The sequence below is a fragment of the Symphalangus syndactylus genome, chromosome 1 (assembly GCF_028878055.3).
Source record: "Symphalangus syndactylus isolate Jambi chromosome 1, NHGRI_mSymSyn1-v2.1_pri, whole genome shotgun sequence".
In the NCBI taxonomy this organism is placed as follows: Eukaryota; Metazoa; Chordata; class Mammalia; order Primates; family Hylobatidae; genus Symphalangus; species Symphalangus syndactylus.
Genome location: NC_072423.2, coordinates 68,656,930 through 68,673,432, shown reverse-complemented (window position 1 = coordinate 68,673,432; position 16,503 = coordinate 68,656,930). Strand labels below are relative to the sequence as shown.

General features: G+C 36.4%; 1 protein-coding gene across 3 annotated transcripts in view; it reads right to left on the bottom strand.

Annotated features, from left to right (window-relative positions):
* Nucleotides 1–16,503, bottom strand: part of SMCHD1 (structural maintenance of chromosomes flexible hinge domain containing 1) — a 155,671-nt gene that overhangs the window by 34,655 nt on the left and 104,513 nt on the right. For all 3 annotated transcript variants that reach the window (XR_008650063.2, XM_055237021.2, XM_063640809.1), the window contains 3 exons: nucleotides 8,021–8,108; nucleotides 6,524–6,655; nucleotides 5,004–5,156 (listed from right to left, as the gene is read on the bottom strand). Coding sequence is in view for 2 of the 3 variants with exons in the window: in XM_055237021.2 (XP_055092996.1) it covers nucleotides 5,004–5,156; nucleotides 6,524–6,655; nucleotides 8,021–8,108 (373 nt within the window). In the remaining variant the exon portion in view is untranslated. The remainder of the gene's footprint in view (nucleotides 1–5,003; nucleotides 5,157–6,523; nucleotides 6,656–8,020; nucleotides 8,109–16,503) is intronic.

Genomic DNA, 16,503 nt, shown 5'->3' with positions numbered 1-16,503 from the left:
AAGCCCACCATTAAACCAACTGCCAATCAGTTTCTGAATGTGGTTTTCAATAGACTTACATAAATGCAAACATGTATTTAAAAAATACTGTCTGCATTTTAAAAATAAGTAACATATACTTTAGCAACTTGCTTTCAGCACTCGATTTGATCAATTCATGTGAATGTATAGATGCCAATTTAAAACTTATGCATAGTACACTATACTACTCATTCATTGGGTGGCAAATATTTAGTATGTTTACAATTTTTAAACAATTATCTATAATATAGCAAAAATACATCTCCAAATGTTTCTCTGCAAATGTGTTTTCTGGGATGAATAATAAGTATAAGTTTATTTTAAAAGGTAAGTATCAAATTTCCCTTACAAGAAGCTGTATCAATTTATCCTCTCACCAGCAGTATATGGGAGTGCCCAATTCCCCTTATGCTGGCTAACATTTAATATCAATCATATTTTTTTCTAAAAAGGGGAATTAAAAAGCAACCAGTCATTATTATTTTAACTAACATCTCCCTGAGTGGTATTGAAATCATGCTTCTTATGTTTACAGGTTATTTATATTTTCTTTTCCATTAATTGCCTACTCATATTCTTTGCCCATTTATTTTTCTACTGGTTTGTCTTTTTTAATTGATTTGCAAGTAGTTCCTTAGGAGGTTTTAGAAATCTGTTCAATATATCAGTCCTCTAATTGTATGTATCTAACATACAGTCATGCACCACATAACAACATTTCATTAACAAAGGACCACATGTACAATGGTGGCCCCAAAAGATTATAATACTGTATTTTACTATACCTTTTCTATGTTTAGATACACAAATACTATTATGTTAAAATTACCTACAGTGTTCAGTACAGTCACATACTGTACAGGTTTGTAGCCTAGGAGAAACAGGTTATGCTGCTGGGCGTGGTGGCTCACGCCTACAATCCCAGCACTTTGGGAGGCCGAGGTGGGTGGATCGTCTGAGGTCAGAGTTCGAGACAAACCTGGCCAACATGGTGAAACCCTGTCTCTACTGAAAATACAAAAATCAGCTGGGTGTGGTGGGCATGCGCCTGTAGTCCCAGCTACTCGGGAGGCTGAGGTGGGAGGATTGTTTGAACCCGGGAGGCGGAGGTTGCAGTGAGCCAAGAGTGCGCCAATGCACTCCAGCCTAGGTGACAGAGCAAGACTGTCTCAAAAAAAAAAAAAAAAAAAAAAAAAAAAAAAAAAAAAAAAAGGAAATAGGTTATGACATATAGCCCAGGTGTATAGTAGGCTATATCACCTAGGTTTAAGTATACTCTACGATGTTTACACAACAATGAAATCACCTGATATATTTCTTAGAACATATGCCCGTCATTAAGTGATGACATGACTGCATATAGCTAAATCGATATTTCTCCTAAATTTACTACCTTAAAAACTTTTTTTTTCTACTACAGAATCAGATAATAAACCTGATCATCCAGTGTCAACAATTATCAACACAATGTCACTGTTCTTTTAATTCTGTTTAAGATATGCTTACAGTACATAAAGTGTAACTTTTTTTTTTTTTTTTTTGAGACAGGGTCTTGCTCTGTCACCCAGGCTGGAATGCAGTGGCATAATCATGGCTCACTGCAGTCTCAACCTCTCAGGCTTAAGCTATCTTCCCACCTCAGCTGCCTGAGTAGCTGGGGCTATAGGTGCGTGTCACCATGCTTGGCTAATTTTTTAATTTTTTGTAGAGATGGGGTTTTGCCATGTTGCCCAAGCTGGTCTTGAATTCCTGGGATCCAGCAATCCTTCCACCTTGGCCTCCCAAAGTGTTAAGGTTATAGGCATGAGCTACTGTGCCCAGCAGAAAGTGTAACTTTTAATGTAGTTAAATATAATCTTTTCCTTTGTGTCTTGTTTAAAGCGGAATCTCCTATCTCAAAGTTTTATAGTTTTTAATCCCTGATGCATACCTACCAAGAAAAAAGGATAAACAGAATAACGGAAATGAAGAGAAATAAAGAGTCCCAAACTGGATCCAAGTCTAAACGGGTATTTGGCATATGAGAAACAAACAAAGGCATATCAGAATGAAACTCAGACACTGCCATCAGAAATTTCCAGATCATGTAGGCAAATAATACAGTGAATCTGAATGGCACAATTAACAAACTTGGGCAACTACAAATTTAGATTGTAACTTTAAACAAAGCAATAACGTGGAACATTTACAAATATTGATTGTGCTCTAGACCAGTGTTTCCTAAACTTCCCTAATGGTAAGAATCACCTGCTTGTTAAAAATCAGATTCTACAGCCCTGCTCCAGACATACTAAATCAATATGTGAGGCAGGAGCCAAGAAGGACTTGAGTTTTCTATTTATTCAGTGAGATATCAGGGTCCTCTAGTGGTAAGAGTACATTTACATGCATCATGTGAAGAGATTTTTATATACAGCTGCTGGGGAATAGCTAAATCTCTTGTCTGAATCTCAGGAGTATATACAGCAGGCTTAGCAATTTCAAATGACTATAAGGGGGCCATGAAAACTGGACACAGGCTGGGCACGGTGGCTCATGCCTGTAATCCCAGCACTTTGGGAGGCCGAGGCGGGTGGATCACAAGGTCAGGAGATCGAGACCATCCTGGCAAACACGGTGAAACCCCGTCTCTACTAAAAATACAAAAAATTAGCTAGGCGTGGTGGTGGGTGCCTGTAGTCCCAGCTACTTGGGAGGCAGAGCTTGCAGTGAGCGGCAATCGCGCCACTGCACTCCAGCCTGGGTGACAGAATGAGACTCTGTTTCCAAAAAAAAAAAAACAAACAAACAAAAAAAGAAAACTGGACATAGCTAAACAGGAAAACAGGTAAAGTGGACTAGATGTCTTCTTCCAACACAAATCCACTCTGCATGTTAAGTATGTCTCCCCACTCCCCTTTGTTTTCCAATGTGGCTTTCATTACCTAATTTTTGTTAGCGCACAAGAAAATTTTACTTTATTCTCCACTATAATAAAAATAGAAGAACAAGTGTGAATATAAGTGGTAAATACACATGTCTTCAATGTCAATAAATGAAAAGAAGTGGCATGGAAGCGGCTGACTGGAAACCAGACACACTGAGAGGAGCAGTCACTATTCAGGGTGCACATACAGCTGGCTAAGAGAATCCTTACCCAGTGTTGACACATCTTTACATTTCACCAAATAAATGAGAAATGCAGATTTTTATGTAAAAACTCCAGAACTTTACATGTTGGAAACCAATTAAAATGAAAATGCTGTATTGGTCAGCCACTGCCAGACCAACTGACAAGTCTTCAGGCCAGGTACAGCTGGCAGGCTCCTACTGTATAAGCCTAATTTTACTGAAACAATGTGACATTGCAATGAGTTAGACACAGAAATGAACAACAACAAAAAAAATACAAGAAAAGGTAACATTTCATATCTATTAGTACTGTTAGAATTACTGAAAAGATATCAAGAAAATTAATGGATTTGAAAAAGGGTCAATAAAATCCAGATATACCAAAAATTAAAGAAATAAGGATATCAGAGATAGCACTGTGAATATGATCTGCCCCTCCAATATAAACAAAGGAAAGTTCTAAAAACAAAAGAACATCTCAGGAAAAAGTACTTATATACCAAAGAGCACTAATATTTTTAAGAAAAAAATGAAAATTCTAAAAGAAATGGGCAGTAAACAATCTTAGAAAGATTAAAACCAAAAAATGTCTGACAAAAATAAATTTTTAATCAGATACTTGGTTAGAATTTTTAAGTGTTCACATATAGTGTTGCTAATATGAGTAAGATAGACATATACCTCTGGCAGGAATATAAACTGAAGAGCATTGGCAATAACTACCAAAAGGCTTAAAATATGCATATCCTATCTCTAACACATTCTGCTTCTAGTAATTTCCTAAAGAAATAATATATGCAAAACGATATATAGTCATCCCTTGGTATCTGTGGGGTACTAGTTCTAGGACTCCCACAGATACTCAAATCCATGCATACTCACATCCCTGATACAAAATGGTGTAATATTTGCATACAGCCTATGCACATACTCCATATACTTTGAATCATCCCTAAATTACTTAGTAATAACTACTAAAATGCTATGAAAATAGTTGTTGTATTGTTCATGGAATACTGACAAGAAAAATGTCTGTATGTATTCAGTACAGATGAAATTTTTTTCCCAATTATTTTTGAATCTACAGATGTGAAACCCATGGATATGGGGGGCTGACTATACATAGAAGAAAGCTAATGGAAGCACTGTTGATAAAAACAAACTTTAGAAAAGAACTAAATTTTCACTAAGGATTGATCAAATAAATTGTGGTCATTAATATACAATGATGTACGCTTACTTTTACTAAGAATATATTAGAGATGTCAAACAAGAAAAGATTTTTATAAAGGCACAATTCTATTAATGAAATTTTACACCCTCCGAACATGTATATAAATCATATACACACATGGTATGCAGGCAGCATTAGTGTATATGCCAAAACTCTGGAAGGTAATACTAAATTGCTAATCATCTATTATCTCTGACAGGTGACAATATCTTGATTATTTATGGAGGTTCTTGCACTGTATATTTTTAAAATACAAATAAAACTGTTTTCATTTTAGAAAATGTAGAGTAACAAAGATAAGTTGTTTAATTAAAATTTACCTGGGCTACATTTTTTGTTTCTATCCACGTAACGGCAGCTTTTCAATGAAACATAAAACATCACGTATTGTCACTAAAGTTAAAAACAACTAGAATCAGAGAAAGCTGTTATCCTATAGGAAAAACGGGAGTCTTACTTATAAAGATCCTGGGTTCAATTTGTAATAGCAAAATCAGAAAATATTTCAGCTGACTTTCCAATTTAGTGCTATGATTAGAACATCTTCATAGCTACACAAAAGAAAAGGTGTCTTAATATGGTGGTTAAAAACACTAAATACAGAATTTCTATCTACCAAAAGATATAAAAAATTTACCATGATTTCAGCTGAACCATTCACAAAGGGGAATTCAAGTGTTCTAACTTTCCCAATAAAGAGTGGGGTATCAGTATCTTCCTCATTAGAGCCTTTAATGGTGGCTATTATAGTGCCAACCAAATCAATTCCAGTATGGTTGTTGTAGTCATCCTTAAAACAAAAAATGGAAAACAATTAGAGAAACTGGTCAGAAGATTAAACCCAGAGAAGAGCATGTACAAATCAGAAATAATACAGAGAACCCCCAACATTAAATTATCTGGATCTTAGTCTAAGCACAAAATTCAGTTCTAAGTTTGAGTGTTCCACAAACCATAAAAGAACAAGAGACTTCAATACAACAGTTCCTACCTTACTAAATTACAAGGACTCCCATTTTAAAATATCACCTTTTCATGTACTTTTAGCACCTACAGATGTGAAAAGTGCTTAATAAGTTATTATAAACTTGTAGTGACTTTAAATATTTTATTAACACCAGCAGCACCTGTATACATTTGAAAACCAATAGGCCTATATGTGTTTCTCACAATGTTTGGTGCTTATATGAGATTCAAAGACCTGGAGTAATTCTATGGCACTGTTTACCCCAACAAGATGTTTTGGGAAAAGAAGAGATGTCTAGGGAAGAATAACCAATCATCTAAAACAGGAAAATAAACTGAAAGTAAGACAAGTATCCCACCAACCAAATTTTCCATAAAGGTGCAGTCACACTACTGTGTTTTACATGTTTTTGTTAATATTTTTGACAGCTGTGTTGCTGCTTATGCTTCATGAAATCAGCAGCCTTGGAGGAGCTAATTTTCTTTCTTAACTATGAGCAGTCATCAGAGCAGATCTCTTTAAAAAAAATACTTACGTCCTTCAGTCCCCTCAGTGAACTGGACATTGAAGAGTCAATATAGGTCACACTCGTTCATGATATATACACGAAACAGGTGAGTAAAGGTATGTAGTAGGAAAAGTAGCAGCTGGGTGGTTCACAGCTGTAATCCCAGCACTTTGGAAGGCTGAGGCAGGAGGATAACGTGAGGTCAGGATTTCAAGACCAGCCTGGGCAACACAGCAAAACACAGCAAAACCCCACAGAAAAAAATTTAAAACTAGCCAGGTGTGGTGCTGTGTGCCTTGTGGTCCCAGCTACTCAGGAGGCTGAGGTGGAAGGACTGCTTAAGGCTGCAGTGAGCTATGATTGTGCCATGCCACTCCAGCCTGGGTGACAGAACAAGACCCTGTCTCAAAAAAAAAAAAAAAAAAGGTAGGCAGATTGAGATTTCTGCATTTTGAGTCAGTTCTGCTTATTATATCTGAATTCATTTTATGTATAATGTTATATATTCTCTATTTGTATTCAAATACAAAGATATTTATAAATATTTAATTCATCTGCACAAGTTTTCCCTATAACCTTAATCGGAGTAATAGACAGAATCCATAAAACTAATTTTGTACCCTAAAATCAAAGATAATTTTTCTTGTTACCCTTCGTAGTTTTGGAAGAAAATAAACATTACCGTGATACTAAGATGTAGATCTCTGACCAAGGTCCTACTGGCAACTGAGCGAACATTAGAAACAGCTGGTGTAGGTGGTTTAATTTTAGGTACTAACTTCACAGGTTGATTAGGCAGGACTTCAACTATAACCTTACAAAACAAAAGAGACATTCTGATTAACAATGTATTGATGCTTTAGCATTTAAGAGGAAGGGAAGACATAACAATGGCACATACTAAATAAAATTAAATGTTACCCTCTAAAATTTATTTCCATTAATCTTTTAAAAGTAATCAATTTACTTTTAAAATTCAGCACAAAAAAGTTAGGTCAGGTTAATTTTTGGATGTTTACAGCCATCTAAGAACAAACTTAGAGGTACTAAAAAACATAGGTAATTAAAAAAATTAGTATACCGACAGTTTTTTGTTTTTTTGAGACAGAGTCTCACTGTGACACCCAGGCTGGAGTACAGTGGTGTGATCTCTGCTCACTGCAACCTCCACCTCCTGGGTTCAAGCGATTCTCCTGCCTCACCCTCCTGAATAGCTGGGACTACAGGCGTGCGCCCACCATGCCCAGCTGATTTTTGTATTTTTAGTAGAGGAGGGGTTTCGCCATACTGGCCAGGCTGGTCTCGAACTCTTGACCTCAAGTGATCTGCCCACCTTGACCTCCCAAAGTGCTGGGATTCCAGGCGTGAGCCACTGCACCCAGCCTATACCAACAGTATTAAATGTAGATGATGTATATTTAAACTACTTGAACATCACCATCCAGAATTCTAATAACTGAAATACTATTTATTTTTAATTTCCAACTTTCATTATTTTAAAAATTTTATCTTAGATTCAGGGGGTGTATGTGCAAGTGTGTTACATGAGTATATTGCAGGATGCTGAGGTTTGGGCTTCTAATGATCCCGTCACCCAAGTAGCAAACACAGTACCTAACAGGTAGTTTTTCAACTCTTGCCCACCTCCCTCTTTCCCCTCTTTTGCAATCCCCAGCGTTTACTGTTCCCATCTTTGTGTCCGTGTGTACCCAATGTTTAGCTCCCACTTGCAAGGGAGAACATGCGGTATTTGGTTTTCAGTTTCTTAATTAATTTACTTAGGATAATGGCCTCTAGCCACATCCACGTTGCTGCAAAGGACATAATTTCGCTTTCTGTTATGGCTGTGTGAAATATTACTAATATTTTTCATGCATGGTTGATATGAGCAACTTTACAACACTACACACTCAAATGTTGAGTCTTTGATATAAAGAGAAATGGAAATGTGACTCCTGTAACAGGTCAAATTATTGAACAAATTTAAACATTCTATACTAATTTTCCTGAAAATTGAATTATTTATATTTCACATCCAATAATTACTTCACTTTTAAACAAAATATTTCATTCATAAACTAAATGAGAAAATGTGAAGCTATTTCACGTAATGCAGAACCAAGGGGGGTAAAAAAGAAAATGTAAAGCTAACTGTGGTATATAAAAAAAGTAAGCAAACCTGTTCACTGTTGAGAATATTTGTTTTATCCATCATAAAACCAAACTGGATACAATATGTCCCCACTTTATTAGGAATTACTTTATCCCTAAATTTAAAAGAAAGTTAAGATTACTGACAATGTTTGTATAAAGGGGGAGGGAATTCAGAGTCAACATTTCTGTTCTTTCCACAAAAATAAATGAGTAGGAAGAATAGAACTACTAATACTATATTGACCTTCATTCGTTCAACAAGTATTTCTTGCTTACTCCCAGGTTCCTCTTACCTGTACATTCTTTTACAAAACATACAGAATAAAAGTGCTGGATATGGTAAAAATTGAAAGAACAGGAATATGAAGTTGAGAAAGCAGTAAATACGTCAAAAATGCTGAATTATATGTCAAGTAAATTTTGCTTCATTTCTACTTTATAAATTTCTAAGCAACAGTTTTGTATTTCAAAATTATAGAACATCCTGCTGATCTTCTATGTAACTTTTTTTCCATTCAAGTACTATTTGAAATATTTAACTATGTATACAAGGTATTTACTGTGAAACAATTATCAATAATGAACTCAGTGCCTAACAAGAGGTACACTTATTAACCTATTTTGGTCACGCTTTACCACAAAGAAAATATGGATAATATTCTACAATATGTGCAATGTGGCTCATGATCCCTAGGGTAGCTTTTGCATGTCATTCATATTCTCAAAATACCGGCTCAATGCAGTACAAAGCACAGGCTTTGAATACATACTTGAATTCAAATCCTGGCACTGTAACATCTATGCAACCTTGAAGAAAATTATTTAACCTTTCTCTATATTGTTTTCTCTGAGATGGTAATTCCTAAGAAAGTTATATTGAGAATTTAAACAAGGCTGGGCACAGTGGCTCATGCCTGTAATCCCAGAAATTTGGGAGGCCGAGGCAGGCGGATCACTTGAGGTCAGGAGTTCGAGACCAGCCTGGCCAACATGGTGAAACCCCATCTCTACTATTAATACAAAAATGAGCCAGGCATGGTGGTGTGCGCCTGTAGTCCCAGCTATTCGGGAGGCTGAGGCAGGAGAATCGCTTGAACCCAGAAGGCAGAGGTTGCCGTGAGCCAAGATCACTCCACTGCACTCCAGCTTGGGTGACAGAGTGAGACTCTATCTCAAAAAAAAAAAAAGGGAGAATTAAAACGGACTTCTGCTTCCAAATGGCAGGCCAACCCTTCGTGATGAAAACAGCTGTACAAAAAAAAAAAAAGTTGTTTGAAAATGTTAAAGAGTTAATAAGCTAAAGTAAAAAATAACTTAGTAGAATATAAAATAGAAAGGAGGCCCTGGGATATGAATTTCACATTTAAGGATGCTTTAGTCCTGGGAGTAAATTCTAGCAGCACAGGTAAACCTAAAGCAGACCAGCTTGCAAAAGAAATGCAACTTCCTTTGAATCATGTCAATCTCTGAAACTGAACTGAAGTGGTAATAAATGGGTAGCAGCCCAGACAACGGACAGAAGCAAATGTAACACACTCTTATCCTATATATCCAATATTTCTATAATTATTCATAAATAAAATGTCTAGTACAACAATAATAGAATCACCAGATACATGAAGAACAGAACTAGACTGAAAACCAACAGAAACCAAGAGAAAATCACAACAGACCTAAAGGAACTCTAGGCAGACTTTAATACATTGATTAACTGAAAACGTCAAACAGAAATTGGCAACTGAAGGAGGGACTTAACAGAAAATCAGATGTCACCAAAGAGAGAATTAGTTAACTGAAGATAGTTCAAAGTAACCATCTAGAAGGAAGAGAGGTAAAAGAATGGCAAAATTTTTAAAAACTGAAGACCACAAAATCAAAGCCCGTGAAAACCAAGCAGGATGTAAAAAAGAAATCCACACAGACATATCATAGTAAAACTGCTGGGCAGGGGATGGGGTGGGGGCAGGGGAGGAACCAACCACAAAATAACCAAAGGAGGGAAAATACATTTTTTTAAACAATAATGAGACTGACAACAGAATGAGATAGTGAAGGATGGCGGTAAGAAATTGCTGACCTTGAATACCATATGCAGTAAAAATATCCTTCAAGTATGAAGGTGGAATAAAGATATTTACAGGTAAAAATAAGATAATTCATCACCAGCAGACATATTGAAGGAACTTCCTAAGATGGAAAACAATACCAGATGAAAGCCTTGAATTAAAGATTAACAGAAAGGATAAATGAGTAAATCCAAATAAACACTGATTGTAAGCAGTAAAAATGATGCCTTGATAGGTTTAACATGCACAACAAAAAGGCACGTAAATTGGGAGAAAGGAATGGAAGTAAATGTTCTAAGATCCATGCACTGCTTAAAAAAGGTAAAAAAATACAAATTATTACTAGACATTGGCATGTCAAGTATATACGTTACAAATCTCCAAGGAAATCACTTAGAGAACAGTGAAAGATTGTATAACTACTAGAAAATGACTATTAGAAACAATAAATCAAAAAGGGAAACAGGAAAGAGAATGGAAAAAACAGTTGGATCACACAGAAAACAAAACAGATCCAAAATCAAATGAATTGGTATATGTAAGACCTAAACTTTCAATGAGAAGACAAAGATTATCAGGAAAAAAAAAAGATAATGCCATTTACAAAAGATACACTTAAAAGAATATATATATATATACACACACATATATATATATATATATGCAAACACTAATCCTCATGATTCCCAAAGTGGCTTTTGCATGTCATTCATAGGGAAAGTTGGTATACTGTTACCAAAGTAAACTTTAAGGCAAAAACATTATTAGCGAAAAAGAATACTTCATAATAATTAAAGGTTTAAACTCCAAGAAAAATATAATAATACCCGCATCACCAAGTCAATCCTAAGCCAAAAGAACAAAGCTGGAGGCATCACGCTACCTGACTTCAAACTATACTACAAGGCTACAGTAACCAAAACAGTATGGTACTGGTACCAAAACAGAGATATAGATCAATGGAACGGCACAGAGCCCTCAGAAATAACGCTGCATATCTACAACCATCTGATCTTTGACAAACCTGACAAAAACAAGCAATGGGGGAAAGATTCCCTATTTAATAAATGGTGCTGGGAAAACTGGCTAGCCATATGCAGAAAGCTGAAAGTGGATCCCTTCCTTACACCTTCTACAAAAATTAATTCAAGATGGATTAAAGACTTACATGTTAGACCTAAAACCATAAAAACCCTAGAAGAAAACCTAGGCATTACCATTCAGGACATAGGCATGGGCAAGGACTTCATGTCTAAAACACCAAAAGCAATGGCAACAAAAGCCAAAATCGACAAATGGGATCTAATTAAACCAAAGAGCTTCTGCACAGCAAAAGAAAATACCATCAGAGTGAACAGGCAACCTACAAAATGGGAGAAAATTTTCGCAACCTACTCATCTGACAAAGGGCTAATATCCAGAATCTACAATGAACTCAAACAAATTTACAAGAAAAAAACAAACAACCCCATCAAAAAGTGGGTGAAGGACATGAACAGACACTTCTCAAAAGAAGACATTTATGCAGCCAAAAGACACATGAAAAACTGCTCATCATCACTGGCCATCAGAGAAATGCAAATTAAAACCACAATGAGATACCATCTCACACCAGTTAGAATGGCCATCATTAAAAAGTCAGGAAACAACAGGTGCTGGAGAGGATGTGGAGAAATAGGAACACTTTTACACTATTGGTGGGACTGTAAACTAGTTCAACCATTGTGGAAGTCAGTGTGGCGATTCCTCAGGGATCTAGAACTAGAAATACCATTTGACCCAGCCATCCCATTACTGGGTATATACACAAAGGATTATAAATCATGCTGCTATAAAGACACATGCACACGTATGTTTATTGTGGCACTATTCACAACAGCAAAGAGTTGGAACCAACCCAAATGTCCAACAACGATAGACTGGATTAAGAAAATGTGGCACATATACACCATGGAATACTATGCAGCCATAAAAAATGACGAGTTCATGTCCTTTGTAGGGACATGGATGAAACTGGAAACCATCATTCTCAGTAAACTATAGCAAGGACAAAAAACCAAACACCACATATGTTCTCACTCATAGGTGGGAATTGAACAATGAGAACACAGGGACACAGGAAGGGGAACATCACACTCCGGGGACTGTTGTGGGGTGGGGGGAAGGGGGAGGGATAGCATTAGGAGATATACCTAATGCTAAATGACGAGATAGTGGGTGCAGCACACCAACATGGCACATGGATACATATGTAACAAACCTGCACATTGTGCACATGTACCCTAAAACTTAAAGTATAATAATAATAAAAAAAACTAAAAAAAAAATACAATAATAATCTAAGTCTGTATGTACCTAATAACAAAGCCTCAAAATATGTATTTTTTCTCTTACGTAAACTAAGAGAAAAAATAGACAAATCTTCATTTATACTTGGAAATTTACTACACTGCTAGGTGAAACACAAAAAATATAAAAGATATAGAACACTGTACCTCAAATGCAAAAATCACATTATTATCTAGTATATTTGGAACATACACAAAAATTGACTATATACCCAGCACAAAAACAAATAACAACTAATTTCAAAGGATTGAAATCATACAGGGTAAACTAAATTTCACAATTCAGTAAACATCTGAATAAGCCATGGTCAAAGGATGAAATCACAATGAAAATTAGAAAATATTTTAATCCAAGGCTGAGCTCAGTGGCTCATGCCTGTAATCAGCACTTTGGGAAGCTGCAGTGAGAGGACTGCTTGAGACCAAGAGTTTGAGACCAATCTGAGTAACATAGTGAGGCCCTCATATCTACCAAATTAAAAAAAAAAAATTAGCTGGGTGTGGTGACACACATCTGTAGTCCTAGCTACTAAGGAGGCTAAGGTGGTAGGACTGCTTGAATCCAGGAGTTCAAGGCTGTACTGAGTTATAATCACACCATGGCCCTCCAGCCAGGGTGAAAGAGCAAGACTCTGGTTCAAAAAAAGAAAAAAGAAAAAACAATTTTTGATCCAAATACTAATAAAAATAAAATACATAAAACTTGTGAATGCTATTAAAGTTACGCTTAGAAATGTACAGTTCTACATACATATACACATATATATGTTTTGTGTGTGTGTGACCAAAATAAATGAGCTAAAAAACCTTCTCAAGCAGTTTTAATAAAAGTACAAATGAAATGCAAAGTAAATGAAATTAAATAATAAAACACATAAAATATATTTTAAAAGCCCAAAGTTTGTTCTTTAAAAGATCTAAAAAATGGAAATCTCTTACTAAGATTAATCAAGCCACAAGAGAGTACAAATAGTGTCAAGAATGAGAGATCATCACAGATCTTACAGAAAATAAACAGAACAGTATGAACAACAAATTTGAAAATTTAGATAAAATTGATAGCCTGACAGCCAGGCGTGGTGGTGCACGCCTATAGTTCCAGCTACTTGGGAGGCTGAGGCAGGAGAATCGCTTGAACAGGGAGGTGGAGGTTGCAGTGAGCTGAGATCATGCAAATGCACTCCAGCCTGGGAAACAGAGTGAGACTCTTTCTCAAAAAAAAAAAAAAGATAGTTTGATAATTACAAGACATCAAAACTGAGCAAGAGACAGGAAATACAAATAGTTCTATAACTTCTGAATTTGAACAAACTGAATCCATCACTAAAACCTTCCCCCCACAAAAACACCAGGCTCAGATGGCTTCGTTGACGAATCTATCACCATTTAAGGAAGGAATAATAACATTCTTGTATAAGTTCTTCCTAAGAATAAACCAATACTGAGGGAAAAATTTCTTCCTACTTTTGTGAGGCCTATGTGATGTAGACAGCAAACTAAGAATTTGTAAGAAAGAAAATGCAGGTTAATTTCAAACTTCAAAGTAGATGCAAAAATCCTAAGAAAATATTAGCAAAACACCTCCATCGATATATAAAAATAATACAACATGATAAAAATGGGTTTGTTCCAGTAATTGCAAGATTGGCTGACCATTCAGAAAACTAATGTACTATGATTACATTAGAAAGTAAAGGAATAATGTCTTAAAGGATATTTTTTGAAAGTAAAGGAAAAATATCACATAGTGCCTCAACAGATGATGAAATCTAAAGTCAATTTATAATTAAGACTTAGAAATGAACAGTTTGATAAAAGACTTATTAAGACTCAGAAACAAACAGTTTGATAAAAGAAAAACTCTAAGGCAAACATCACACTAAGTGGTGGAATGTTGAAATGCTCCCTTTGAGATTCGAAACCAGATTAGGATGATCACTCTCATCATGTCTATTTAACATTTTGCTGTAAATCCAAGATGCTGTGGTATGATAAGAAAAAGAAAACACACGGCCGAATCACAATGTCAGGAGATGGAGACCACCCTGGCTAACACGGTGAAACCCTGTCTCTACTAAAAATACAAAAAATTAGCTGGGCGTGGTGGCAGGTGCCTATAGTCCCAGCTACTCAGGAGGCTGAGGCAGGAGAATGGCATGAACCCGGGAGGCGGAGCTTGCAGTGAGCCAAGATCGTGCCACTGCACTCCAGCTTGGGAGACAGAGCAAGACTCCGTCTCAAAAAAAAAAAACAAAAAAAACAAAAAAAAAAAAAAAAAAGAAATAAAGACAAAGAAAATACACAAAAACTGGAAAATAACCAACCTACTATTATAAATCAGACATTTTTATTAAATCCCAAAGAATCTACAAATAAAATTAGAGCCAGGAGTGGTGGCTCACATCTGTAATCCCAGCACTCTGGGAGGCTGAGGTGGGAGGATTGCTTGAACTCAGGAGTTCAAGACCAGCAATGAGACCTTGAGTCCACAAAAATTAAAAAATCAGCCAAGTGTGGTGGCGTGGGCCCGTAGTCCCAGCTAGTTGGGAGGCTAAGGCAGGAGGGTTGTTTTAGCCCAAGAGTTGAAGACAAGCCCAGACAACATAGTAAGACCTTGTCTCCACAAAAAATAAAATAGTAAGTCAGGTGTAGTGGTGTGGGTCTGTAGTCCCAGCTACCTGAGAGGCTGAGGTAGGAAGATTGCTTGAGCCTGGGAGGTCAAGGCTACAGTGAGCCATGATTGCACCACTGCACTACAGCCTGGGTGACATAGTGAGACCCTGTTTCTAAATAAATAAATTAATTAATTAAAATAAGAAATAAAGGAGTTTAACAAAGATAACTGCTACAAGGTCAATATACATAAATCAATTGCATCTCTATAACCAAAAACAACAGAAAATAAAAATGTTTTAGGAGATACCATTTACGATGGACCTCATGTGATCTGCCTGCCTCTGCCTCCCAAAGTGCTGGGATTATAGGTGTGAGCCACCGCACCCGGCCTCACACTATACATTAAAAAAAAAAAAAAAAAAATCAATTCCACGTATAACTGTACAAAAAGAACACAGCAAACATCAAGTGCTATCCTTAGAAAGGCCTGCTTGCAAGATGAGCCCTGGGCAGACATCTGTTGAGTTTAGATTTCAGGAAGGTTCTCACCTTTCACTGATATGAGTGGCTCACATTGCCTAAACCACTGTACTAATATGGTTTATGCTACACACTTGCTTTTCTTCTAAAAATCTGGTATCTGCTAGGCAGAGGCTGCCTATGTGACCACACCCTAACAAAAACCCTGAATCCTGAGTCTCTAGTGAGCTTCCCTGGTTGACAACATTTTATACGCATTGTCACAATTTATTGCTGGGGAATTAAGCACATACTCTGTGACTTCACCAAGACAGAATCCTTGGAAAGTTTCCTCTGTGTCTGGTTTCCCTTGGACATCACCCCATGAGCTTTTTACCTTGCTCATTTCACTTTGAATCCTTTTGTTTCAATAAAACATAGCTATGAGCCCAACTATATATTAAGTCCTGTGAGTCCTCCTGGTGAATCATCAAACCTGCCATTGGTCTTGGGAACCCCCAACACAATAATATAGTAAAATGTGTTGATGACCTAAATGTAAGGAAAGACTTAAACAGGACACAAAGATCAACTATAAAAAAGATGATTAACACATCTGCTTATATAAAAATTAACCACTGCTGTTCAAGATATCATAAAGTGAGAAAGCAAGCCACAGGATAGGCAAAGATGTCTAAACAAAAGGCTTATATCTCTAATATATAAAGAACTCCTACAAATTAATATAAAAAATACAAAAGTTATTAAGATACTCAAAAAAAGGCACTTCACAAAAGGTAATCTAAGTGGCCAATAAATATATGATAAACAGGGAAATGCAAATTAAGAGTAAGTATGATGCCACTCTATTACATGTCCACCAGAAGATTACACCTGAAAAGACCCACAAAACCGTGTTGAGAAGGACCGGGCACGGTGGCTCACGCTTGTAATCCCACCACCTTGGGAAGCTGAGCGGGCAGATGGCTTTGAGCTCAGGAGTTCAAGACTAGCCAGAG